The sequence below is a fragment of the Oryzias latipes genome, chromosome 5 (genome assembly GCF_053564925.1).
Source record: "Oryzias latipes strain Hd-rR chromosome 5, Olatipes_Hd-rR_3.1".
Taxonomy (NCBI): Eukaryota; Metazoa; Chordata; class Actinopteri; order Beloniformes; family Adrianichthyidae; genus Oryzias; species Oryzias latipes.
In genome coordinates, this window is record NC_136241.1 from 12,388,433 (window position 1) to 12,415,526 (window position 27,094).

General features: G+C 39.5%; 1 protein-coding gene across 3 annotated transcripts; it reads right to left on the reverse strand.

The window, feature by feature from the left end:
• Nucleotides 1-288: 288 nt before the first annotated feature.
• LOC101162998 (zinc finger E-box-binding homeobox 2) lies at nt 289-26,738 on the reverse strand. 3 transcript variants are annotated; one of them, XM_004068768.5, is made up of 8 exons: nt 26,496-26,738; nt 10,332-10,607; nt 8,547-8,753; nt 6,178-6,371; nt 5,935-6,046; nt 4,311-5,752; nt 4,032-4,215; nt 289-2,428 (listed from the first exon to the last, which is right to left on the reverse strand). In XM_004068768.5, the coding sequence occupies exons 1-8, from the start codon at nt 26,551-26,553 to the stop codon at nt 1,833-1,835; spliced, it is 3,069 nt and encodes a 1,022-aa protein (XP_004068816.1). In that variant the 5' UTR covers nt 26,554-26,738; the 3' UTR covers nt 289-1,832. The 3 variants fall into 3 exon arrangements, with proteins under 3 accessions (XP_004068816.1, XP_078803219.1, XP_078803220.1); XM_078947093.1 differs by having other exon boundaries at nt 6,166-6,371; nt 26,496-26,691; XM_078947094.1 differs by lacking the exon at nt 26,496-26,738 and adding an exon at nt 13,827-14,072 and having other exon boundaries at nt 6,166-6,371.
• Nucleotides 26,739-27,094: the final 356 nt, after the last annotated feature.

Below are 27,094 nucleotides of genomic sequence, written 5' to 3' on the forward strand. Positions count from 1 at the left end.
ACTGTAAAATACACTGGAGACCTGAAGTGTTGATGGAAACTCTACTGTGATGGGAAAAACCGAGTGGTCCCGCCATCACCCAAGCTGCGAGGAGATGACAGCGTGTCTGTCGAAGTGAAAAATAGGCAATGGCAAAAGATTTAATTAGACTTTGACAAGATTATTTTGCTGCTTCTGATTTGAGAATTACAGAAAATAATGCATAGTGTTTTTATAAAGTTAATGAGTTGTTTGAATCCCCTCACATTTTTTTTATAAAATCAGCATGAATCAGGACAAGACAGGAAAAAATATAAAACTTTTTAATTAAAAAAATAAATGGAAATACAAGATTTTGGTGACAAATTATGTACAGTTTTATTACAAACACTAAAAAAAACATGCAAAACGTTGCTTTAAAAAAAGTAAATATAAAAAATTGTTTTTGTAGAAAAACAAGAAGAGCATGTGTATTAAAAATGTATGTGAAACAGAGTAAAAATACTTCTTTGGCCATTTTTTTTCTCTTACAGGTGAGGAACTGAGCAAAAACAGGATAGCAGTTAGTGCATTTCCTATGCATATCTTTGCTGACAAGCACACACACACAACCATAATGACCAAAATGTGTCTTTGGCACATTGTATGCATGAATGCTGCAAGCTTAGTCACACCTCATGCACCATCGTCTTATCTCACAGTACCAAGGTTTGGTTGGATTACTCACAGTGTCTGAGTACATCCGAGGCACTTTTCACCTTGACTGCACAGCAGAAGAAGTTTGGAACTGATCTATAGGTCCTTGATGCCACACCTTAACAGACAAATGTGTAGCATTCTTGTAATCCAGACGAGTAAAAACATACACTCTAGCTTATTATGTTATTACAAGAAATTGATGTCACGTTAGCACTTCATGAATTTAGAGCAGCTCCAAGGGGAGTTAAAACCCAGACTTGACTCTAATGTCATATTTTGCCTCACTTACCACCCCACATAGCAATGCAGAAAGGACTGTTCTTGAAACCATGCTTAAAAAATGCCCAGTTGACTGGTTTTTGTTGAAACTATATAAAAAAAAAACCATGTTACACGTGTTCCTCTTTTTGCTGCTTACTAGTGACATTAGACAGATGGCTGACTGATTAAAGCCACTGAGCGTTGTGGTTAACCTGAGGACAAGAGGTGGTTGTACCTTTTGATTTCACAGCATAAATGACAAAAGTTGTGCAGTGACACACACAAACCTATGACACAAGGAAACGGCTGAAAAAGCCTTTTTAACATGTTGTCTTACTCCTAAAACAAGTATCGGACCACAAAACGGATGACTAAACCCACTTTTACGCAGAATAATAAATATTTAAACCGGATATTCGTATGGCTTTATCTGTAAGCTGGTACCAGCACCTTCTGAGTAGCATCATGCGTCTTAAAATCGACAGACTCGAGGGCTGAAGGCTAGAGTGTACTCATTTGTGTGAAAATACAACAGATGTATTGAATTCTATGCATCAAACTTCATCCAAACATGAGTTTTTGTGAATGTTTGACACAAAAAAAACCAACCTTTTTTGCATAAGGAATTGAGATGTTTCACACTAAAATGCTGTGTGTCTGTTGCAGACCCTCAAATTATCTTTACTTTGAAAATATTGAAATGAAAAAAAAAAACATGTAACCGTTATTCATATTGCCAACAATAATGCTTAGCTTGGCTAAGTCTCACTTAAGGCCATGAAGTTGATGGCTGTTTCTGTGTATACCTTTATCTTACGACAATCAGATGGGCTGCTTCATGACTACAAACATATATATAAAAATGTGCATTGTAATGGATTTTTGGAGTCTTCTTACATATGTGTTTGAAGGAGATCTTTCGCGTTTGAGCTCATTTCGTCCATATCTTTATTTTGGTTCTCAGTGCTTTTGTCCCACGTGTCACTTCCTCTCTTATATTCACGATTCCTCACATTCAAATCGTTTTTCTCAATCTGTGCTCCACTCTCTGCTATCAGCGACCGCTGGGTGGGACTACCTCCCAGGTCACTGGCGGCTTCTGACAAGTTCACAAGTGCCTCACTCACTCCGACCTCCTCCTCGTCCTCCTCTTCTTTGAGAGCATCCACAGCGCCATCCAGACTTGAGTCTGAGAGAAAAGAGTGGCCCGTCGGAGTGTCATCCATGGACAGAGAGGTTTCCCGAGCCAGGCCTCCCGCTCCTGGAGTGAGCAGCATCTCCTCCTGATCCTGGTCTAGATCCTGGTCTTTGCTGCAGTAGGCGTAGCGGTGGTTCATATGCTGGGAGTAGGAACCTGAATGAGAGAAGCGCTTGCCACACTTGTCACATTGATAGGGCTTCTCTCCAGAGTGCAGCCGGCTGTGTTCAATCAGATGGTGTTTATGTTTGAAGGCCTTGTGGCAGATCTTGCACTCATGAGGTCGCTTGCCTGTAATGATACATATATGTTTTTATTTTCATAAAAGCAAATTTAAAACTCCTTTTTTTTATAGAAAACACATTTAAATGCTTTAGCTGGAATATCTTGAAAGTGTTTCGCTCAATAAAACCCTTTCAGACAATGTTGTCAATTGCCAAGACTAAAAGCTTTGAGACGGTGAGCCGGTATCAAACGCTCGAGCCCTGCAAGCACAGCAAAGATCACTTACCACTGAGAAACATCTAATATGAAAGTAAAACTGAAAACGTTTTTAGAAAGGAAACTTTTGCTGTTTAGTTTTTAAAGAACAGTCTTGCAAAAAAATGTTCTTCAAATAATAAATGTAAAAAATGTATAAATATATTGTGTATTTTACAAAGGATTTTTTATTATTGTTCAGCAACCTTTTATGACACTGAAATTTAATAAAATAAAACAAAAACAAAAAAACCTTTATAACATCTGCCTCAGAGGGCCGAGGTCAAATGTTGAGCAGCTCTTCTTTCATTTAGAAACAGGTATTTATTTGTCTGTCAGGCGTTAAAGCCCCGCTCTGATCATATTTTGATCTATTGCAAATGCGTTCCCAGTGGTCTTTTAATCCTGATTCAATTTAGCCCAAATAAAAAACCTGTACTGTTTTCTTGGCCATAGTTTCTGCAGAGCGGCAGTAGTTCATCAGAAATTCTCCTCTGGGTTGTTGGCTGTCGGCACAGAGTAACCCCATCCCATCCCTGTTCCCACCTTTTAGCAGAAATATTATTTAAAGCTTAATTTTTTTACATATGTCCTCCATCATCAGAAAAATGCCACAATAACACGTTAAAAATACAATTATCATACTTTACAAATTTTAGTCTTCTTTACAAATTTCTTACTGTTTTAACTAAGGTTTGACTTGATGGATACAAAACTGTAGGTTCTTTTTTTTTCAACCTCTCTTTTTCTGGCATATTCTGTTACATGACCCAGTTTTAGTAAGATTCAGATAATGGCCTAACATTTACCTCACAATACTCCAGAATACAAAGGAGTTCACGGTGAATCCAATGACTGTAAGATGAAAGGGTTTCATGACTACAAAAAAAGCCCAAATTGTTACTCCTCCTCCGCCGTGCTAACAGTAGCAGAAAGAGGGTTTGGTTTTTTCTCAAACTTGGAGATGGTTAAAAAGAAAAAGGAAAAGCAATTCAAGTTGGGTTTTATCCATTTAGAAGGTTTGGTTCTGTAAGATTCTTCCTATTTATGAACCTTGCCTGACTTTTTTTTTCAAGACAGGAGAAACTCCTAATGCATATCCTGTTCTGATTTAAACATAACAACCTGTGAAACCTGTGTAGTCTGAGATGTAGCTATTAATTATTTTTTTTTGTTGTCCATCTGAATTTTGCAGAGATCCAAATCGAGAGGACATTGTGACACAGAAAGTCCTGCTAGCATATTTTTCTAATATAAAAATGTAACCATGGTTATGCGCTCCCCCCTTCAGAAAAAAGTGGAAAAGATAAAAGAGGGAGTGCTAACATCTGCAAATGACTTACAAATGGCGGACGTTAAAAAAAAGAAACGGCGCCTATCACATTTGTGGGCGCAAACTGCATGAGTCACTAACCTGTGTGCTCGTATTTGTGTCGGAGCAGAGAGCTGCTCTTCTGGAAGGTTTTATCACAGATGTCACAAGCATACAGTCCTTCATCTGTTTTCTTTAGCCTCTTCCTTCCTGGCCCTCCTTCTCCTTCCAACCCGTCATCGATTAAAGAGAGATAATCCAAATCACCACGATTCAATGTTTCACTCTGCAAGGGAAGCAAAACAAACAATCTATATTTGTCTATACGTTAGGAGTAACCTCTGTAGCATTTGCAGTGCACTGTATTAACAAGAAACCAACCATTAGCCCCTGTCCTTCCTGGAGGATCTTCTTCCATGCTGCCTCTGCATCCACTTTTAACATGTAAGCTAAAGGAGATTGAAATCCAGTACAGTTAGCTGTTTGGCTAAATGGAGATGCTCCATCGTGCACTGACAGTCCAACACCAGGTTGACTAAACATTGGAAATCCATTGTATAAAGAGCCTGGAAAAGCAGGAGCCCCACTAAAGACTGAGCCCTGACCTAAGGTCAGATGTGAAACTGAGCCCAACCTGCCAAACCTTTCTCCTCTGACTGACACACCATTCAGGGTTTTGTTGCTCCACCTTTTCTCAGACAGCCGCTTGGGAAGGGAGAGGTCGAGCGGTTCATTCTGTGCTGACCAGGAACTGACAAAGTCTTTTTGGGGCGGTGAGATTTGAGGTGGACAGCTGGTGAGATCCAGGCAGGCAGGAGAGCTCAATCCTGACGGAACTCTTCTTCTGCTTCGAGGTGACGCTTCCTCCGGAGAACGGTGCATAAGCCGTCTTGGGCTTCCCCTTTCTTGACTGGACCAGTACATATGTGAGGACAGGGGATTGCTGCTTGGTGCAGATGCAACCAAAAGCTGTTGTGGTACAGAGTGCCAGCTGGGCTTTTCTATAGGGGATTTTTTCCCACTAAATCCATTGAGAACTTCACTCGGTTTGTTTTTCTCAGGCTGGAAAGAAGATCTGGGGAAGAACATTGGTGGCGACGACTGATCTTTCCTTTGAAAGCCATCAGACACTTCAACTGCTTCCCTGTTGTTCTTACAGAGGTAGCGCTCATGCTGCAGAAGTACAGCCATGTTGGGAAAAAGCTGCAGGCACCAGCGACATATCACCCCAAACAAACTGGTCTCCCCGTCACTAGATCTCACTGCTTCTTTACTTCTCTCTGGTGAAACCTTTTTCTCATGCCCTCCCCCATTGTAAACCCCATTCCTGTCCTCTACTTTTTCTTTATCCATGTCCTTATCTGTGTCTCTGTGAAGCACCCCCTGCAGCATCTGCTCAAATCTGGTCCCGGAGTGGAAAAAAGGCAGCAGAGTATTCCCTTTAAGAAAACTGGCTCTCGGGGGAAGCTCTGGCGAAGGACTCCATGACCTGGACATGCTTGAGGTGCTGATGAGGCTTGTGGTGTTTGGTTTGAGGTCCTGCAGTAACATCTGCTGAGGATCTGTGGTCGCTTGACCCATGGCTCTCGTGCTTTCCTGGTTTTGTGAAGCCAGCACTGAGTCGTCACTGGATTTTCCAGCAGAGGGAGATGTTGAATGGGAATGGGGGTAGGAATTTTGGCTATGTCCGTTGAGCAATCCGCTGGCATTTAACCCAACATGCCCTCCACCACTAAGGCACTTCTTGCTGCTCAAATGGGAGCTGTAGGAGCCCGAATGGGAGAAACGTTTCTTGCAGTTGGAACACTGGTATGGTTTTTCCCCTAAAAGAAGAAGAAAACAGCAAAGGGATGGGTGTGATTGCACCATTATCTCCACCAGTGATGAGTTGCATTAACTTCCTTCACCACATCAATCTGGATAAAATTTCATACTGCTGAATCCTCACATGAAGCATACAATGAAAACAATAGCAGAGTGATAGAATGATGTAATTTAGTCTCACCACTATGGATTCTGAGATGTTCTTTGAGGTGGTGTTTGTATTTAAAAGCTTTTCCACACTGTAAACATTTGAACTTCCTGTTGTCCATTCCTTGATCGAAAGTGATGCTAGCCTGGGTTGATCAGACATTATCACCATCAGAGTGCATAAAACACACATTTTTCAATAAATGACAACAAGGAGCACTAAATTAAAGATTTAGTTTGAGTCATTTATGATTTGTTTCCTCACTTTGTGTCTCACCTTGTCCTGTAGTTGGTTGTGGAGCAATAGGTGGCGTTCCATGTGGGAACTGAAGGTGGATGTGTACCCACAGAGCGGGCAGACCATGGGACCCCCGTCTCGATCCTGGCAGAATTTGACATGGTCCCTCAGAGAAGCTCCTCGCAGGAACATTCTGTGACAGAACGGACAGCGCTGCTGCACTTGGCCCGAATCTGGAGGCCAAGCAGAGAGACAGGTGGGATTTAACACACGAAGATCCTTCTGCATTTGCTATTATTTATGGTCTTTCTTAGAGCTTTTGAAACCTGCATAAGCAAATTCTGCAGATGAAGTTATTGTGTCCTTTGAAGCAGAAGAAAGCCATAGTAAATAAATTAGTTTTCCTCGGACTGATGGAATGTTGCCTATGAGGTGCTTTACTTTTATTCTTCTGCAAAAAAGCTGCTTTTTAAAAAAATCTTTTTATCATTTAAATCATTCACAGATTCTGTCATAAATATTATCAGTATCTAGCTACAGAGTTAAAAGAATGTGAAGATTTATTAAAAAAAACACACAGACAGTCTTGCCTCATGGAGACCATTGTTGCAGAAGGAATCTCTTTAAAGTTTGGCAGAAATGCGATTAGAAATTAACAAAGAGCCATGAGAGAAAGAAAAGCAAACAAATGTAATAACAAAATAAAATCCCTTCATGTGAAAACATGCAGTCATTGCAGGATCTTCTCTTTAACAAGCCGCTGTTTCAAAAATGTAATTTTCTGCAAAATTTAAAAGCTTTTTAATTGAAAATATATTAATATAACATTTTAAATGGTTAAAGTGTAGAATCAATCTTAAAAAGTGGGTCTTTGTCAATAAATGTAATTAGTTATTGAGAGTATACCCAGGCTTGTTCGTTTTTTTATGTTGGTTAGTTAGCTGAGATATATTTAGATATTATTGTGTTCTTGAAGAAGAGCGAAAGAAAAAGTGCAAAAGTTTGAAGCTACTCTGCAACATCTGCTTGACTTCGTATAATGCCTTTGCGATATGGCGCCCAGAAAAACAAAGTTACCCAAAATTCTTTGCAGAGTGTAATTGTCTTTTTTTCTAATAATCCACTTCTGAAAGATAATAATCCTTCTGAAACCAGGAAGGAAATCAAATGTCACCTAAAAGCTTTCAAACAACACAAATTAGAATGTTTAATAAATTAGTGATGTTTTTTCTCGTCACACCTTCATTTTTCCATTATGTGCATCTAAAATAATGTTCCCTCATTTTTAAAAACATGGAAAAGAAACTTTCATTCTCTGTCCTTTTCAAATATTAATTTAATAAAAACGTTTTAGATATTATGCGATAGACAAACTTCAGAATGTGAGCTATGATTACACCTAACAGTTTAGTAAATCTGCACAATTACTTTACAAAAATAATAATAATAAAGTATACATAATCATATAAAGCAGAATTTTAGATTTAGAATTTAATATTCTTTCTACTTTCTTTTTATTTAATTCTTTTAAGTTCTTTTTTTTTCACAATTTACTATCTACCAAATCTCCCATATCAGCATTTTAGCTGTCGGTTTTCAAATATTAAAACTTCTTGAAATACGACACTTTGAAGCTTTGCAACATAAAAAGCATAAAAAGAAAGGTTAGTACGTCATAGCCTATCAACCCTCAAAGATAATTTAAAAAAAAAGTATTTAAACAGTTGTGTCAAGTATTATTTAGGATATTTTTAAATGAAAATATTTTGAATCTGTCTTTATGTTACTGATGTGCATCTAGTTTGCACTTTAGTTAATTTTTTTTTTTTTAAGATCTACGTGTGAAAGTTAACTGGTCACATTTGTGTGGTGAGTGTTTTGCACCCTTTCATATCATAACCATAATCTGTTTTTAAGGTGGAACTCTAGACTGCTTAATCTTAAATCTTCACCAGAAAAAGGATGCTTTCTTTCAGACTACCTATATCATTAACATTAACAGACAAAAAACAGAAGATTGTGGAAGTAACCCTGCACAATGGTAGCTGTAATTCTGTACCTGATGAATCTCCACTTGTGGCTGTATTTTTTTTTTTTGCTCTTAGTTGCAGCTTTTACATGATTGACAGATGTGTGGCGAGGTCTGTGGTCAGGTTATTAGTCTTGCTGTCATCAGCAGAAGTCTCATATCCTCATAGCCCACTCATTCAGATACTTTTCACATGCCAATCTGTAACATTGACCCATTATTAATGCCGTTATTATTTCCTATATATGATAAGGTAGCTTAAGTTAAAAAAAAAACTGTATGGTGCAGAAAATGAGAAAAAGGAACAAGTGACTCTAGGGTGACCGACTGAGTAGAAATGTCCGCTGACACGTTCATTATCATGATTGCTGAAGTTTACCTGCTCCTTCAGGTGAGCACTGCTGAGCTCCTGGTGACCAAATGGCAGGTGGGAGATCATCGTGTCTGCTGGAGCGGTAAACATCTGCCTCTCCATTGTGGTTCAGGTGGTCCCAGATACTGGCTGAGGTAGAGGCTTTCCTCAAATGAGCCAAAATTCCAAAGTGAGATAAATCCTCTAAAGAATTCTGTGAGTCTGAACTCTTACCTAAAGAGAAAGATAAATTAGAATAAACTGATAAGCCATGTGAACATTTTAGCTGATAAACACAATGGTAATAAACAACCTTATAAGTTTGTTGGTAAAATTTTGTGAAAGACTTTTCAACATTTAACTTTTTTCTTATTGTTTTACGAAAAGAAAAAAAGCTTGGATGGTTTTCATCATAAAACAAACCCCCAATAAAACCCAAAGTGTATATAGCTGTAATCTATTTTGTTCATTATTTTTCCGCACATTAAAGAAAAAAAGGGACCTTTTGACTATAAATGTATTGCACAAAGCTGTAACAAACTCAGATATTTTCTGTTCTTTTACAATAATCCTTCTAAGGATTTGGGTTTATTTTTGAAATTGCGCTAAAAAGGTTGTTTACTCACAATAAAAGGGCAAAACTACTCAAAGGATTAGACTGAGCTCCTGGATTTTCTGAATTAATTTAAAAGCAGTCTTTGGGAATAAATGACGCGCCTGAACTTTTGCCTGAATTGATTTTTTTTTTAACCAAAAAAAACTTTTGCAGGGGTTGTAATAATCGGAGTAAATGTGACTTCACTTTGTTGTGGGACTTTTATTGTTATTGTTGGTGACAAAATGTATTGCTTTTAAGAAGGCGATGGTGGAACGCTTCACATCTATCAGATCATAAGGATTTGTAGCGTTCTTTCAGCTTTCTCGCAGAGGGCTTCTGCATGAAAAGAAAATGAATTCAGAGTTTCTATCTGTCTTTGGTCAGAGGATCACTGTGCAGAGAAAAAGAAGACATTAATAGGGAAAAAAACTGTTTAAAGTAAACATAAAAAAAAAGTTGGAGTCGTAAGATAGGCAGATATGGATCTAAGTTCTAGTATTTTTCTCATTTGAGAGCAGTGACAAGCGGGCAGAGAGACAAAAGCCACAAAAGTAGTTGATGCAAGAGGTGCCCCCATAACTGCTCAAGCCACTCGGCTCACGGCCGCTTTGAGGACGATTTTTCAAATGTTTGCAGATGTTGGCATATTTTGAGCTGTTTTCATGTGGTGGAGGGAAGAGTCGGTGTGGTGGGGTGCTGTAAAAACTCTGCTTTGCCTTCATCAGGCAAGACCAAATCACATGAGGCGAGGGAGCTAAGTGATTGTTAGTAGGCAAGCCGTGTGAGTCTTTGATCTCTCCTAAATAGAAGAGAAAGCCTCACGTCGCGCAGCGCTGATTTCAGTACCGTAACGTCACCTCTTTGATGCATGGAAATATTGTGACATTGTGTGGGATGAGTTCTTTTGTCATGCTTTCAGAAGGTTGCCTTTTCAAAGAGAACAGTGAAAAAAGGAACAGCTTGTAGGGAAGGTTTGGTTTCAGAAGGAGTTGATGTAAAGGTGTATCTACAGGGCTCCGAAAAGCATCATGTTGCATCAGAAAAAAACAGTACAAACTTGTTTACGTACACACCGCTGTCAACTATTTCATTACTCATACATATTGTCTTTGCCGCTGTCTTAGCCAGGTTTTGATTCTTTGCATGCAGGACGGCTTCCCGGGAAATCTGGAGTATTTCCAAACACAGCAGCACAACTTCAGTTAATGACTTACAGTACATCCTCAGCGATTCCTGGCCTCCGTCAGTGGATATGTAGGCGGTGTCCTCCCTGGCTTTGGCCCCTGACTCCGCCTGGGCACAGCCGTTTCTGCCGCCAGGGCTGAGGCTGTGCGGCTGTGTGGAGAGAGCAGGGCTGCCAGCCTCCTCTGTCCCCTCGCTGGGAGTCAGGCTCGTCTTATCCGGGCCCTCCTGACAGTCCGGTGGCCTCAGGCTCAACAAACCCACCTTATCCTCTTCTTCCGACCCAAGAGAACTCACTTGCTCTGCATCTGCAGCATGACGAAAATTAGAAGGGAGGGTTCAGATGCAAGAGCTGTCTTGAAATGTAGCTACTGAATAATGCAATATTCAAATGATTATGAGGCGTTTTTAACAGATTTTTAGTTCAGCAGGAAAACATGAGATTGGGTCATTAGACTGTTGGAAAAAAACAAGCAGGTATCCATCACTTAATAACACTTTTACTTTCTTTTAATTGGCTCATAGCAAATGGTTTACCTTTTAGATACTTAAAGAAAAAAAACAAAAATTGGAACAAATGTTTGGACTATTGCTAGAAATAAATTATGTTTCTTAAGTGAAATACATAAAAAAAAAAAAAATTGTCACTGATTGATCATTGCTTTTGTTGCATTGATGCATTGTGTGTTTCGTATCACACATTTAAAATAGATAGTCTCTTTATATGCAGTTTAGAATGATATTTTTTGAACAATCCGTATTTTTGTTTTCAGCTTCCAAAAAAAGTATTTTTTTCCAATAACTTAAACCAGAAGATATAATTTTAATAATATTGATCTAACCAAATATGAACTGTTTTAATTGTAGCATTAGGGACAGCAGTTTCCCATTAATCAAAGAAACATCTCTCTTAAAATGTTGAATTGTTTTTTACACTAAAAACTGTTTTAACTTAATTACAATTTGAAGTAAAAAAAATTAAAACTCTTAATTTCTAAAACAATAACAAAAGACAAACAGTGAGAATTTAGAAGATTTAAAAAAAGAGAGAAAAAAATTAAAGAGCATTAAAAAAAAGGCTTGTACCAAAAATGATTACTGACAATCAGAAAAGCATTTCTGTAATTTTAGAGGCTTTTATTTTCAAAGCTCTGCCTGATGACACTCGGCTTTCTGATCACTGTCTGACAAAATGCAATCAGAACAAAGCAACAACTATTTAAGAAACACAAATAATTATTTGGGTTTGAGTCATAAAGAAGAAGTCACTGGTGGTGGGAGAGCAGAGCTCCCTGTCTTGTAATGAGTCAAAGGAACAATGCAATATTGATTGCTAATCTATTTTAACACCTTTATTTTCAAGATGATGCTTCTAAATTGAATTTATTTAATGGGACTTCATCCTATTATTTAAAATACAAATTTAATGGTTTGTTTTCAAAACACCTTACCACTGTAAAGAACTTTTTTTCCTTAACAGAGGATACATTTGATTTTTTTTTACCCCCCGCACCATGACACACTCATGATTCACATTCTTTCATTGACTTTACATCTAGAGGACAGGAACACACACATTCTGAAAGAGCAACAACAGTCCCTGTGCTGAAGAGGGGGCAGTCCGCAAAACATCAACACCTAAAGCCCTGGCAGGTCAGTCGATGCAGTTTTCTTAGCTCAAAATGGAACTCCTACATATGTATTTGTTTATGTCAAGGCCGATGTGAAAGTACACAAAGGCGGAAAGGAGTGACTCTGTGCCACGAGGAGTGTAGGTGATCAAATGTACCTCAGATGCGACAGATTGATCTAAACGACAATGCAATGTAGCAGTAATCACACTGAAAGCCTGAAGGAAATTCCTAGAATAGTGAGAGACACTGCTTGGAAGAAGTAAGAGGAAAATCTGGTAAGGGTTAGCATAAAACGGGCAGCAATTTTCTCTCCCATGACAGTGAGTAAAACAGGATGCTGTCATTTTCTTTTGTCCTGTTTTTTCTTTTCTTTTCGTGCAGGTAACAATCCTTTAGACCCACAGACATTTTAAGTTGGTTTTTTTACTTATATTTTATTCAAACTTTTTGCATTGCACACAGTTGCCTCCATGGTTTCCTCAATAATCAACCTGAATACAGTGGGTAAGTTTGGTTTTTTTTAAACAGACTCTAGGAAGTGGAGGCTGCTGGTGAAAGTAAAGAAGGATGTAAGCATAAAACAGTTTAAGGAAAGAGTCTCCTGGTAAAAACACAGCACAGCAGAAAACAGTGAACTCCTGCTGTGCGTGCAGAGATCATGACTCATATCCAGACAGTAATAACTGAAGTGTGCTGCATCATGCTTGACATCGTCAATCTTTTAGTCTACAGATGAAACGCTTTAGCACCGTTTGAATCCATCTGCATCTCTCAGCGACACACAGCAACCAAAACATCCAGCATGTCTGCCTGGAACTTTGTCTCCCTTCTTTTGAGTGTCTATGTCAATCTGCTGTTTTTTTTAAGTAAATAAAAAAAAAACATGAACCACACAAAACCACTCGAAAAGCTTCAATATTTTGCGTTACGCCCCACGGTGACAATCGGCTGTGAGTCTGATCAGAAATTCTGATGACCTAAAGCAATTTTCTTCATAGCTGAGTCAGTTCCGGATACAGACGCTCATTATTATGAGATGACTTATGTGTGCGAGGGAGATGGAAACAGATAGCTAAATATGAATAAAAACAGCCAAAGAAACGATAAGTGAGAAAAAGAGTTAAAAATAAAATACTGTTCAATCATTTTATATTTAGCAGGGCAGATTTAGTGCCGGTCTTATCCTGCACTATTTATATGCTACGTGGGGGTATCTACTGAACGGCAACACTCTAAGCTGCACTTTATTTTTACGATGCACACATGTGATCTGGTATCAGCTTTGTAATTATGTGGCTAAAGGGTAAGCTTATGATAATTACTTTGGAATTAACTTGTTTGTTTCTTTTGATTTTAAATGGCAACAAATAAGGCTGTTCACAACCTGATTTAACTATCCCATATGTGCTTATTTTTACAATCACACAGCTCTATTTCAAAGCCAGGAAATGGTCTAACAAAAAAACTCACAAGAATTACATTCCTGCATTCAAACAACTCTATCTTCGAGAGTAAATATCAATTTGGGATTAGGATGTAAGGTAGCTGCGATTGGTTAAAACTACTGCTTTTGAAAGATCTCAAGTAGCATCATTGAGAAGTTCTGCTCATAATTTGATAATTTGATGTTAATTTAATAAAACTTAAAGCACAGATTGCACAAACAACAATTCTTCATTCCTCCACCAAATTCAGGAAAAAACAACACCCAGCTTTGTCATGTTAAAGGAGGTTTCTTTTCATGCGGGCAAAAGCGTGGTGGTCACACACGTGTCAAAGCACGCACAAAGCTGTTTTGGACTCAGCAAATTACCATACAAGGGGTCAAAAACGCCCACCAGCCGACCGATAAAGCAACAGCGGGAAGATGAGAGCTAAGGCACTTTACAGTACCTACGATAGCAGTTCAAAGGCGAGGCAAGTCCATAGTCATCTGTGGAGCCCACTTTGGATCGGGGGAGATCATTTGGCCACCAATGTCTCATGGAAATCAAACGTGTCCGATTAAAACAAATTCTTGCTGTGAAAGTTCTTCTATTCATATCTGCTGTTTGACATTCGGCTAATGAGTCAGAGGAGGACCGCAGCCATGAACAAACACCTCCCACCTGATCTCCTTCCACTGAGCTGCAACTCACTGTCTCTCGGGGTGACGGCTTCTCAGATCTCCGAGCTTTAACCAACACAGGCAGCAAAGCAGCACTTTGATGTCAATGTGCAAGTCATGTTTTATCCACCAGTGGAGTACAAGAAACACACTGTGAGGATTTAGTGGACACAAGAAAAAAAGACAGCTACTTTTAGCATGTCTTCATGTGACATACTAAGATAGAAAACATCAGTTTTCTGCAAAGAGAGGGAACCCTCTCATTGCTTTTATTCCACACATTGTGATCAGAAAATTAATTGATCTAAAACACAGAAAATATGTCTGTTCAAACTTTTGAGGCATTTCTGTTAAACTAATCTGCTTAGGAGGAATTTTCTAAAACAAATTTAAAAAAAAACTACGGCTTCATTACATGAAAATCTGTAACTTCCAACAAATTAGAGCTAAAGTTTTGATTGTTTTGTAAACAGACACACATTTGTGTAAAGTGCATACATTGGCTTTGTCTGCAATCAGTGAGATTGAAAGTGTAACTCTGTCATGGAGACGTGAAACTCACATTATTGTGAAAAACAAAATGCAAAAACTTTGCGTGCATGTTCATTGCCTTGTGATTCTGCAGCGTGTTTGGAATGCAGTGTTGTGGTCTTTGACAGAGAAAGGGGGACAATGCACAAACATCGGTGCAGGAGCAGAGCGACACGCTCAAACTACACCAAAGACACAACAGGCATTGACCGTGGAGTAAGAGGGTGATAGGAGACGGATAGAGGGAGATATTTCAGACAGACAGATGGGCAGTGTGTTCAACTGTCCCTGACACAAATCCTCCAGCTGAGGTCAAACTGTGACGAAACTGGTGCAGAGGGAAATTCCCTCAAAACATACGGTTTACCCATGCACAAACTCTCACTGAGCACGGAGAAATGCAGAAAGAAAGAAAAAAAAAAGATGTCTTGTGGGCAAAATGAGAGGCATGCAGTAACCTTTGCAGTAGAGGTTACTCACCGATCAAACACACAAAAAACAGTAATTGTTCATGCTTGGGACAAAAAATTCAATATATATGGGCTTGATTGGGACACAGCAAAGCTGAAATGATGCCAAAGCATCAAGGTCACAGCTCTATGCCCCCCATTGTGTCTGCATACTGCGCTCGAAACAGCCAGCGGCTTACAGGCATCTGTTTGGTAACCTGAACACTATAAGGATCGCTTTACATTTACGTAGGAAAACAAGGGTAAATGGCATTTGGAGGAGTATTTTTTTAATGTTTAAGTACTGTACCGAAACTATATTGCTTTGATTCAAAGTAGATGTCATAGTTACAGTCTTTGTGACACAAAAGCAGAACATCCTACAGATTGGTTTTACCTTCAAAGCCTTCCAGATTCAAAGTTGATCAGCCACGTCACCTGCGTTCGCTTCATTTACCTTCATGGATGATAGAATTTATAAGATGGCTTGCAAATAAATTGGGTATCCCCCCCCCCAAAAAAAAAACATGCTGAATGGTGTCACTGCTGTGTACAGAGCTGCCTCGTCGACGGGGTGGAGGTATTGGAAAGTTGATTGATATCTGTTCTGCTCATCTGCTGTTCTCAATCTACATGTCACATCTGTGAAGCAGTGAACCACACATGCTAAATCAAAACCTGCGCAGATGCGACCTAACAGACAGATTAAAAGAACAGCAAACAAGCCCAAAAAGGGATACAGTAAAACCACCACACCAGCTAAGCGTTACTTACAGTACGGTCTGCATGCAGTGTGGTCAAACCAGTCTGCCTGGAGGTATTTGTATTTATTTTTACCTTCACCCTTAATCTTGTTTTATTCTTTGCGACGATGATTCTGATCTCGTTTTACACACTTCAGTCATGCAAACAGCTCACTTCTGCTACAAATGTTCTACATTACTGCTATCATGATTAGGGCACTTTTTCTATCGACCACCAGTGACACATTGAGCTCTTCCGAGAGAATCTATTAAACATAGATTCAAACCTTTGAACAATAAGGCACAAAGAGTCGATATTAGAGCATTAAAAGCATAAACACTTAGTCTTTTAGAGCTTGTTATGCCACATGTAGGTGAGACAACATAAAAGATCCTGAAAAAGTCAAATTTTTGCCTGTTCCTACTGATTTTGATTCAACAAATCCATTCTTAAATCTATGATTAACTTTGCAGCCTTAAAAATCTTCTCTTTTAGAGGATTTCTGCATTTCTGTGTATCATTCAATTGCCTTATCGACCGTAATCAACCATGTACTATCTTGAAGCTTCTGAGCTGCAGATTACAAACAGAAAACCCCCAAATTTCAACAAGTTTTACCCAAACAGACAAGCGACTATAACCTTTTTGTGGCTTCAGGGTCTGACATAAGAGTTTAACAGCATCCGTATTCTAGCATGTGTGACAGTTAGCTCTGTCTGAGTCTCGAATTCTAAATTGCAGCAATCAGTTTTCTCTTTGCAAAAATGAGGCAAGGTGTGAGAGAGCCTTTGTGGTCGTGTGTCTCCTTCCTCTAGAGGTTTCCTGTATGCTGCCGCTTCACTTGCTTGCCAAAATGTTTACCTGTCCCATCGACCACCACAATAACAGTGAAAAAAAAGTTTCCTCAACTTTCCGTCGTTTTTTACCTTCAAAGCAAATCTATGTGGCTATAACTGTTCTGCAGTAAATGAGAAAAAGTGGCACTAAGCTCTGTTGAGGCTCATAAACATGTATGTACCTCAACATGTGTGAAATCCACTCCCCCTCTATTCTTTACATGTGGTTTATTTTAACTTTTTATAATATTATTATAGAAATACTTAAAGTCCAACTCCGATCATCTTTTCATCTAATGTAAAAGTGTTTCCAGTGGTCTTTTAATTATGATTATGTTGTTTTTAGCCAAAATCAAAAAAACCTGTGTCGTTTTCTAGGACGTCGTTTCTGCAGAGCAGCAGGAGTTCATTAGAAAATTCGTCTCTTAGTTGTGCGCAGGACTGTTGACGTGGAGTACCGGTAAGCCCGCCCCCCTTCTCATCATTCATCTGTTTACACTCTCTCCCGCTAGCTTGCAGCCCACTACAACCACAACCTAATATTACTGGTGCAACATAAATGGGGAGCAATATCGGAGCTACACAGACACACAGTTTTGTACATGGATCTATTTGTCTGGATGAATCAGAATGGATCGGATGGATCTTGTGGCATGCCGTGGTAGGTTCTACGTCACACCCGCAAGAATTTCCATTTTTGTGTCCTTAATTCACAAGAATTTGAATTAAGAAATACTCAAAAAAAACTGATTCAATCTTAATTTTCTTTTTATAGGTCCACCATCATCAGAAAAATGCCAAAAGAACACGTTAGAAACACACAAAAAAATTCAGTTGGAGCTTCAGGAGAAATCTTGAACAACAAAATAACTTTCTGTAATGAGAGCAATTAAAAAATAACCTCATGAATATATATTTTATGTGTTTAGATTTTCCAAGCAAGTCTTTTAAGAAATATAACTGCTAACAAATAAAGGTTTTTTTTTTTTAATGAAGCTTTTAAAATAACTTACAGCCTCTGGTTGAATGAACTGTCTCTGTCTTCAATCCACACCTATGTTCACATCTGATTCACTGTTACCCACAAAAGGATCTAAAAGAAGAGGACGACAACATCATTTTGGACTTCCCTACTCTGTCACGGTGAATTGTTAAGTGTGAGTCACTAACCATGTCAGTGACTCACTGACCTGCCTGACTGAACTGCTCCACTCCTATGTAGAAAGTTCTGGTGTTAGCGCAGTGTCAGTGCCATCACGCCGCCTGCTCCTCCGCTGAAGCGAGGCTTCATTGTTTGTGAGAAGGTTAGCTTGGAGTTGGCCCTCCACCTCCCCCTGGTTTCCGTGTACCAAGGGACCGGTGCAGGAATGCAGGATGACGGTCACAGAGGGACACGCGCTCTCGCCACATTGTGAATCAAAACCTAAACTCTACTTCATTAGACTCCTGTCATTACAGAGACTCTCACACCACTCTATAAATACTCCCTGTCTTCCCCCCTCCAAATTTGTTTTCCCTCCTTTTCCTTGCATATGAAAATGCTCAAGGACTGTTCCAGCCCTCTGATGTGGCTTTTTATTTTTTACACTGGTGCAACAAACCACACAATAGTGGCTGCTTTTGAATATTAAAACATTCTCTGCCGGTATACAAAGGTTCTGAAGTTTTTTTTTTTTTTTTTAATAGGGTAACGTGCAAAATAAAACTTTTCTTTAAGCTTTACGGTTAAGCGGTGTGGGATTTGGCTGCATCAGTTGGAGCTGTGACTTTACATCAGTCTCCACAGATGTGTTTTGAGGGTGAAACAAATATGTTTGCTATCCCACTGGGTTTCTTCATGTCCAATTTTTAAGATGTTTTGACAGATCCCCTAAAACAAAACCAAAAAAAATACAAAAGAGAAAAAGTTATCTAAAACATCGGCACAATGTTTTACATGCAAACTTGTTTGAAATGCATTTTATGACCACATTTTATTTCCTAGTAGAGATTCACACAGGACGCTCTGGTTTTCTAGCTTGGTTAAAATACAGATGTGGCGCCATCCTCTGGCCCATATCAACATTACATTTCCCAGCGGAAATACAGCGAAACATTTTAAGAGACCACATGTGACCTACAAGGCTTTTCAGAGATAAAAGCAATGTGTCACTGGGCTTTTATTTCCTTTGTGCTTCTCTCAAAACGTTCCTCACATGCCATCACATCCTCGTCGCTCTCGCTTTGGCCTCCCTATTTTGTCCTGTCACTTTTTTCTTTTGAGAGGAACGTGTACATGAAAATGGAAACACAAAAAGTCCAGGTTATCAAACTGGTTGTTTCGTGGTTATACAGTTCCCACACGGGGAATGAGTGTTTTAAATACACATCGGTGTGTTTGCATTGAGTATACATGTGTGCACGTGTGCTTGAGTGCATGTGAGCCCCAAACCAACATCTTGGAAAAGCAACTAATTAAAGTCATGGTGAGAAATGCAAAGACAGGAGAGCTGCACAAGTGAGTGTGCACATGTCATTACAGACTGAGCCAATGCAAAAGAAAAAGAGATATTTTAGGAAGCAGAGGGAGAAAAAGAAAGAAGGAGTGTAAAACTTTAACCGGTGAAATGATGTGCACAAATAAGATCCAACAAGAAAACACTTAAAAGGCAAACTTTGGGAGTTTAAGAGGATCTTTGATGTGTATCAGAGGAAGAAAGCAGCCTTGCGACTGGGACGACAGTAATTTTAAGTCAAAGCAGAAGGCTGGCTGACTGGCTGCCTTACTGGCTGACTGCCTGGCTGACTGACTGTGGTCTTTGATGGCGCTGACTGTTTGAAGTGGTTTTCGGGGGATGGGAGCAGCGTGTGGTGTCAGTGAGGGACAGGGGAGGCGCTGAAGGAGTCGGGGAGAACGCACGGTTCCGAGCGTAGAGGGAGTCCAGGCTGCGAGGAGAGGAGGATGGATGGATGAAACCAGGAGAAAGCGGAGCGATAAATATAAATGGAAAAATCAATGAATGAGTAAAAACGATGGAACATTTGAATCATGCAGAAGCGGCGTTGAAGGAAGATCAGATGGAAATTAGGCGAGAATGAAGAGGAGTGACAAGTGAAAGCCAGAAAAAGTGTAAAATCTGTGGAAGGGAGCAAAAAACGGAAGTGTCAACAATGAAAGTCGAGGATGTAAACCTTCCAGATCTGTCTTTAGGAGCCATGTATCATTATAAGGCCTGGACACATTCACACCTAACTCATACCTCTATCAATTCAATGACGTTACGTCCCTGTGATATGCTGCCAGGCTGTCTTTCCCCTCCGTTTCTTACTGCAAGCCTGGATATGTGTGCTTAAAGACCCACTCCAATAAAAATGGTGTTTTAAAGATGTCTTTGTGGCATTTCTCTCATGATGGAAGATTTAAAAGAAAACTGCACTTCTGAGTATTACTTTATTCAAATCATAGTGAATCAGGAGCAAATAAAAAAGTGTTGTTTGAATAAGCTTTCTTTTGTGACGCAGCAACTGATATAGGCGGGCCAAAGTCTCTCTGCTCTGGTCCATTCTGATGCATCCACTTGTAGACAAATAGATTCTTTGTTTTTTATCGCCTGAGCTGGCATCTAGCTCTAAACTGTACGGCTGGATAGCTCCAATATTGGTCACCATTTTTGTGGCACCACTAATGTGAGGTTGGGGTTGTGAGGGACTGTAAGATAGCAGTAAAATTGTTTAAAAAAAAGAAAAGGGATGATGAGATATCAGCAAAGGCTTACTTCCACGCCAACAGTCTCGCCTACAGCTCAAATAATAAAAAAATGCTTCTTTCAAAACTGAAAGACCTCATTCATCGACATTTGTGATTTAGTAAAACTTACAGGTTCCAATGATGAACTCTTTAGGGTATATAAAACTGTGTGCACTTTTATATTTTGATGGATGGGATCTGATGTTCATTTATGATTTATTATGAGATGAATACTAAATTTAACGACCTCAAAATGCTTCACCAGTCAGAGAAAAACTTTATTTAAATTAGAAAAAAAAGCATTTAGAAATAAGAATTTTTTTTATTAATTACAAATGTTTTTGTGCTGATGTTATCATCTGACACATTTCTTTACCGGCACACACTCATAACTTTTGCCTGACTCAAACAAGTGACTGGAAACAGTGAAAAGAAGCGACATAGTGTTTACTAGCTTTAGAATCCAACAGAAAATGGAAAAATAAAGGTTGGAAAAACTTTTAAACATGTTTGAAGAAGCTGAAGCTTCAATGGTGGCAGGTAGAAAAGCGCTGAAACATGCTCTCTCCAATGGAATGTGTTTACTCCCTTTGAGTGTGTACGCTATGTATATTATCTTAGTGTGTGTGTGTGTGTGTGTGTGTGTGTATGCGTGTGTGCAGGTCAGATAAAGGTGGTACCAGGTGATCACAGGTACAAGGAGAGACAGATGAAAAGAGGAGGAGAACACTTACTATCCTCTCTAGATCACACTTGTCAATTTGACTTTTTTTTAAAACTTTTTTTCTTGCGTGCAAAAAGTTTTTGATTGTCAAAATATATATAATTAGCTGCAAAGAATGACTTTCAGTAAACACTTGTCTTTAGTTGTGTTAGAAATGCTGCACAGGTGTCTGATTCGCTTTGTCTTTAGCAGCTCTGAGCCTAACAAGCTCTGTTAAACAAAGTATAAAAAAGAATACCGTCTGACTAAAACTGAGTTTGCATATAAAGTTTTTTTTAAACTGAAGTAGACTAGGAAATGGCCTTACTATCCTGAATAAGATAAATGTGTGGGAAACTGTCTAGGATGTTTTCTGCATTTGTCCAAAAACAGCTTTGAAAGGCAAGCAACACTAGCAAGAAAAAGGATGGATGCATGGATGGATGGTTTGATGGATGGAAGCAAATTGAGTTGTTTCAACAAAAAATAAAAAACAAAAGTCAAATTTAGACAACATGTAGAGCGCTCCAAAGTTGACCTACTTCCTGTTACCATGGTACCCATGTATTGATGTGTGAAGTGCTGGAAAAAGTTCAACACTGACGACCTGGAAAGGCGCGAACCCTCTAACCCCCTCAGACATAATTTAGTCAATGTATTGATTTACGTCCTGTCCTGATCTGGGACAGGAACAGTAGTCTAATCAAACTCCACAACTGAGCCAGAATCATTGTTTGACCAAACTGTACATAGAGAAATAAAATGAATCTGGTCTGTAAATGCCTTACTGAGCAGCATAGCAAAACAGACACACTTCCTGGAATGAGCATCTGTGTTTTACCTGTGAGAGCAGAATGAGAGAAATTACAGATTTCCAACTTTAAAAAAAAAACTAGAAATATCTCAAAAATATATATTTGGACAACAAACTTGGTGCAGCTCCATAAAATATCATCAAAGCCTGCAGAACATGAAATGTGCTGTATTTCAATAGTTTCTTCCATGGAAAAAGGACAACTTTCAAAAGGGAAATCTTTGTGTCTAAGAGAAACTTGCAGTTATCTGATATTTCACCTGAGTCAAAAGTCTACAATATCACAGAAAATCTGCTACCAATGCTGTGCCAGAAATTGAAATTATGCTCCATGCGACGCGCAATCTTCTTCGAGCCATTTCCAACTGAAGCCAAGTTTGTATCTTGAGTCCGAGCTGAGTATTAAATTTCCACTGCGACTTTTATCTTTTACAAAACTACCTAAATGAGGAAACTTTTCAGGAACCACAATGCAAACAGTATATAAAATAAATAAAATATGGGGAACTCAGAGACAGCTTGAAATCAGAGAAAGACATAAACCTTGAAAAATAAATGTCTACTGAACTGATGAATGCTCAAAACACTTTTTCCAGGCATGTGTGATGTTCTGTCTCTGAGGTGATCACAGCTGGAAAAAAAGCCCCTCAGTAAACTTTTTCTCCTGCTACCACATGAGAAACAGTTCATGGTTACACTAGCTGCTAAATCTAGTCTCTTTATTGGCAAGAGCTGGCACACACTGAGTGCGTCCCTCTGCTGTGTCTTTTTTCAGCTCTCCTTTTTCTTTCTGCCACCCATCTGGGCCTTGTAATACATGACAGCTGAAGCTGGGTTTCCAAATTTAATTTGAGGTGTGATAAAATGGCACATATCTATAAATTTCGTGCACTGAGCCTGCCTCTCTGAACTGTTTTAATCTTTTTCTTCTGTCAGCCATGTGTAGCATATCAAACACGCAACTTTGCTCTGTCTGCAACAAAGGAAGATCCGCAAATAGACTTGATGCCGAGCAGCGCTGCCATGGCAGTGCAAAGAGCACTGCCAGTGGATATGGAAATGTCAGGGGTTGAAAAGGATGCATGTGCACCCGGCTGTTAGCTAAACCAACATTCTTAAAAAGTGTCTACTTTGAGATATAACTTATCTGCTTTTGTATCCTAGTTAGTTATGGTTTAATTGAGTTATCCCAACAGCCCCCAGTGATTTCAAAGGTCTGTGCCTCAGTAGATGCTTTTATGCAGCTTTTTCCCCAACCTTTCCCCTTTGGAGAGAATTAGCTGTGTGGCAGCCACACACAGAAACACATGGTTAGGGATGGAACTGCTTTGTCAAACATCAGAACGAGATGTGCTGAAATAAATAATTACTTCAAAACAAAACAAAAAAAGGGTGACTCAGTCAAGGGACTCTCCGCTCTTGCAAGAGATATGGCTTTAAACTCAGAGGACAAGTCTGTGATGAGTGGGGAAGCATGAATGATCCCACATTCTGTCACCCATCCTGCATCCCCTCACTGCCCTCACATGGCCTTTAGTCCCTGCTGCCGTCTCATGCTGCATTACTGTTGTTTCTGTCTTCAGCTCAGTCGACCCCATCACTTCTGTGTCGGTTCTACTGCACCTCCCACCCACTAGTTCTGACGCCTGAGCCGAGTCCCATGAAGAGTCCTGGTAATAAACAGTGGTGCCGGAGCTCTTCAGTGCTGTCTCAGCCTCCACACCCCTCATCCCCAAGCGCTGTTTCATCTGCCGTTTCAGCAGGATCCAATCACGCCGTACAACTCGCACGTCAGTCCTCTACTTCCAAAGCTTCTACCCAATTCTCTCTTGTTCCCTTTTCCCTCTGTTTTCGTTGCTCTGAGTCCTTCGCGTACAATGTGGTATGCTCTCTGCTGCAACACTGTGCCAGAAAAACCCACACAGGCACACACACACATGCCAATGCGTGCACATGCACAGTCACAGACACACAGCTGGGCCCCAGCTGCATACAAAGACTGGGGTTTGGAAATCAATGAAGGAGAAAGAAGAAAAAGGGGAAAGGAGTTTAAATAAATTGGCTCTCGAAAAGAGAAGAAAATGAGAAAAGGAGCGAGAGAAACAAAGGGAGCGCTCCCTCTTAAAAAAGTCACATCCACTCAACAACCGAGCGAGACTTTTTAATGAATTATTGAAACACAAAGTGTGGAAAACAGGAACAGATACGCTTGTGGGGCGACACATTCCTGCATCAGATGCAGAGAGTTTGATGGGTCAGATCAGCACTGATGCTGCTGTGATAATGCTGTCGCTAACTGTGAGACAGAAAGGGAGGGCCCTTACACCAACAGTCAGAAAAACCTCAAATTGAAACAGTTTTTGATCCTAAAGAACAATTACAATGCGGAACCCCTAATTTATAAGTCTCTTATGATTTTACATCTCAAAAAGTATTGTAATTTATTACAAAGGAAGAGTTTTTATTTTTTCAAAAACTGTAATTTTGAGAGAAATCCTGAAGAGAAAGGACTTTTTCTTTCAAATGACACTATGATGTTCTTTCATATACTCCCTCTTTAATAACTTTTATAAAGCAACTTATCACTTCAATCTACATGTTTCCCTTTTGATCCAGGCACTGTTTCCAATCTGTGGGGAATGAAGAGCTGTAATTTTTTCACATTGCTTTATATTGCTTAACATTGACGGTTTTATTAGGGGAGACGGAGACATAATCAATAGGCGCCTTGGAGTGAGAAGAAAAGCCCAACCCCCCCTCTTCTTCTGGTTTGGAAAAGAACCCAAATCTCTGTCTCATAAGCCGGACCTGCCAAATTGATCCAAATCAAGTTCTCGCACACAAATTTAAGATGCTTATTATTATTGCATGGATTTTGAGATTTAATTGGGAGATTTGATTTGTCGTTACAAAAATTAGGCACGTATGAAAGACAAGATTCAAGCTTGACTTTTTCCGCATCTCAGTTTCTTTGCTTCATATCAGCTAGAAATCAATTTCCTTTTTCCTGCAATCACTTTTTGAATGTTCGGTTTGTCAAATCCCGCTACAGCATCAAATTTACCAGAAACCATCAGTAGGTGATGCTTATCACTCCTGTGAAGTATTAAAGGAACTGGACTCCTGTCAGGGGCCTCCTGATAAGTGACAGGGCCTCGTCAGCTCTTGACAGTAGTGTGATACTGTTGAGTCGCAAAACAGAGTGCAGTTGATCGACAACCTGCCATGTGACAGGCGAGGATGAGAGCGTGCATGTGTGCACATCAGCAGCCGCAGTGTCCACTCCCCATGGTGAAACTTCAACTTCACACCTTTCTTAATAAAATGAGGAAATACATTCAGTTAACTTAAATGAAAAAGCAGTTAACGGACTCTTGACAGCACACAGTTGCCTGTCATGGTTTGTGGTAAATTTTGTGAAACACTAAAAGAAAAAAAATCTATCATGCAAAGTGTTTGCATGTACTTTTGCCAAAAAAAAATCTATATCTGTCTCTATAAAAGAAAAACATTTTGTTTAAATTAAAGAATCTAATGTAACACTCAAGATATTTAAAGAGATTGAGAGTTAAATTTAGGGTTCGAGAAACATTCACCGTTCAAGGATGTGGATAATTTTAGAGTTGGGTTAGGAGAGTTAAGCTCAGTTCTAACATATATTTTCAGCTTCATGAAAAGGCAAGAAAAAGCAAATATTATGATGAAGTGGCATCAGTCTGCAGGTGTGTGTGTCCATCTGTTTGTGAGTACAGAAGCCCACACTGAAAAGGCAGTGTGAGCTGCAGGCATAACAAAGTTACAACAAAGTATCTAAATTCAGCACGCTGCCTAGAAGTTCCTCTAAGAAGCAAAGTAGGAAGTGCAACTCACAAACTGATAACTGACATCTAAAACCTGAAGGTGGACTCCAGATACTTTCTTGATGAGGTTATTGTCAGTCAAGGGAGAGAAAAAAGGGAAAATTTAAGATTTTAAATTTGCTGTAGACATTGATTTGCAAATAATGCATATCTGAATTCAGTAGAGAAACTAAAAATTCAGGGAAAACGAAGCCTATTTTATGATTTTAAGTTCATTTCTAATTTTTTTTTTTTACTTTCTAACTTATATAGAAAATTAGAATGCTTTACATAAATAGCCTTACATTATTCAGAAATGTGCTCAAATTCCTTATTTTTGCGTTGCAAACATTTGAAGGAAAATACTCGAAAACAACACAAGAGTTTTTATTTTAGGATGTAAGCAGTAACACACTTTGGCAATTTGTTGCTGACATTCTTGCGACCAGACAGTTTAAGTTTGCAACTAATGATGAGCTTTTTGGTTTGTTTTTTTTTACAATAGGAGAGAAGAATCACAGATTTTATGGAATTGCGTCCTGGATTTATTACGCACAGCTATTAATCCGGATGTAATAATCCCAAACTACGCAAATCCGACTTCATGTAACTCTCACTTTTGCTCCGAAGAGTTTTATTTAGAAGGGTAAAAAATAATAAGACGTTCCGCAGCAGGCGGATAAGTTTGCCTGAATTCAGGCGTGTGCGTAAAATACCAAAAACGCAACCAGCGCGGTTCGCAGGAAAGGCTGCTGCAACATCTTCCACCCGCATCAACTTTTTCAAACTTTCTAGCCCTTCACGTGTCTTACCTCGATTCCTCCTTGGGTTGGCTTGTTTCCTGCGCTTGCCTCGGCTTTCTTCTGTCATCGCCGCGCTTTGGTTCTTCTCGGAAAAAGCGGTAACCCTGGGAGCAGAGCGGGCGTGCGTGCGTCCTGCGCAAGAAGTTCCTGCCTCAGAATGAATGGTGTCGACGCATCGCGTTCGGTCGCTGCGGGAGACTCAGACCTTGATGGGACTCTGGGCCGAGGCGACGAGAGGAGAGGAGAGGAGGTGATGTCAGCAACAGAGGCTGGCCTGAGGTCAGTCCTGGCATTCTGCGCTCACACCTTATATCGAGTGGGCGCGCCAAGCGAAATCACAAAAGAAGTCCACTTTACTTTTGTAATTGTTTTATTTAGTGAAATAGAAAGTTTAAGTTGAGTATTTTAGATACATCTGGTTGAATTTTGAGCATCCTCACCCTGAATCTTCACCTTAACAAGGTGTCAACGCACTCGTTAACTCCAAGAACCGGTTGGTCCAACTGCAAATTAGCAAGAACAGGTATGCCCCCCCAGCCCCTCCGCATTATACAGCTCGACCGTTTTGCATGTCGCACCTGTGCAGAAGAACCCTGGAGTGGACCCCG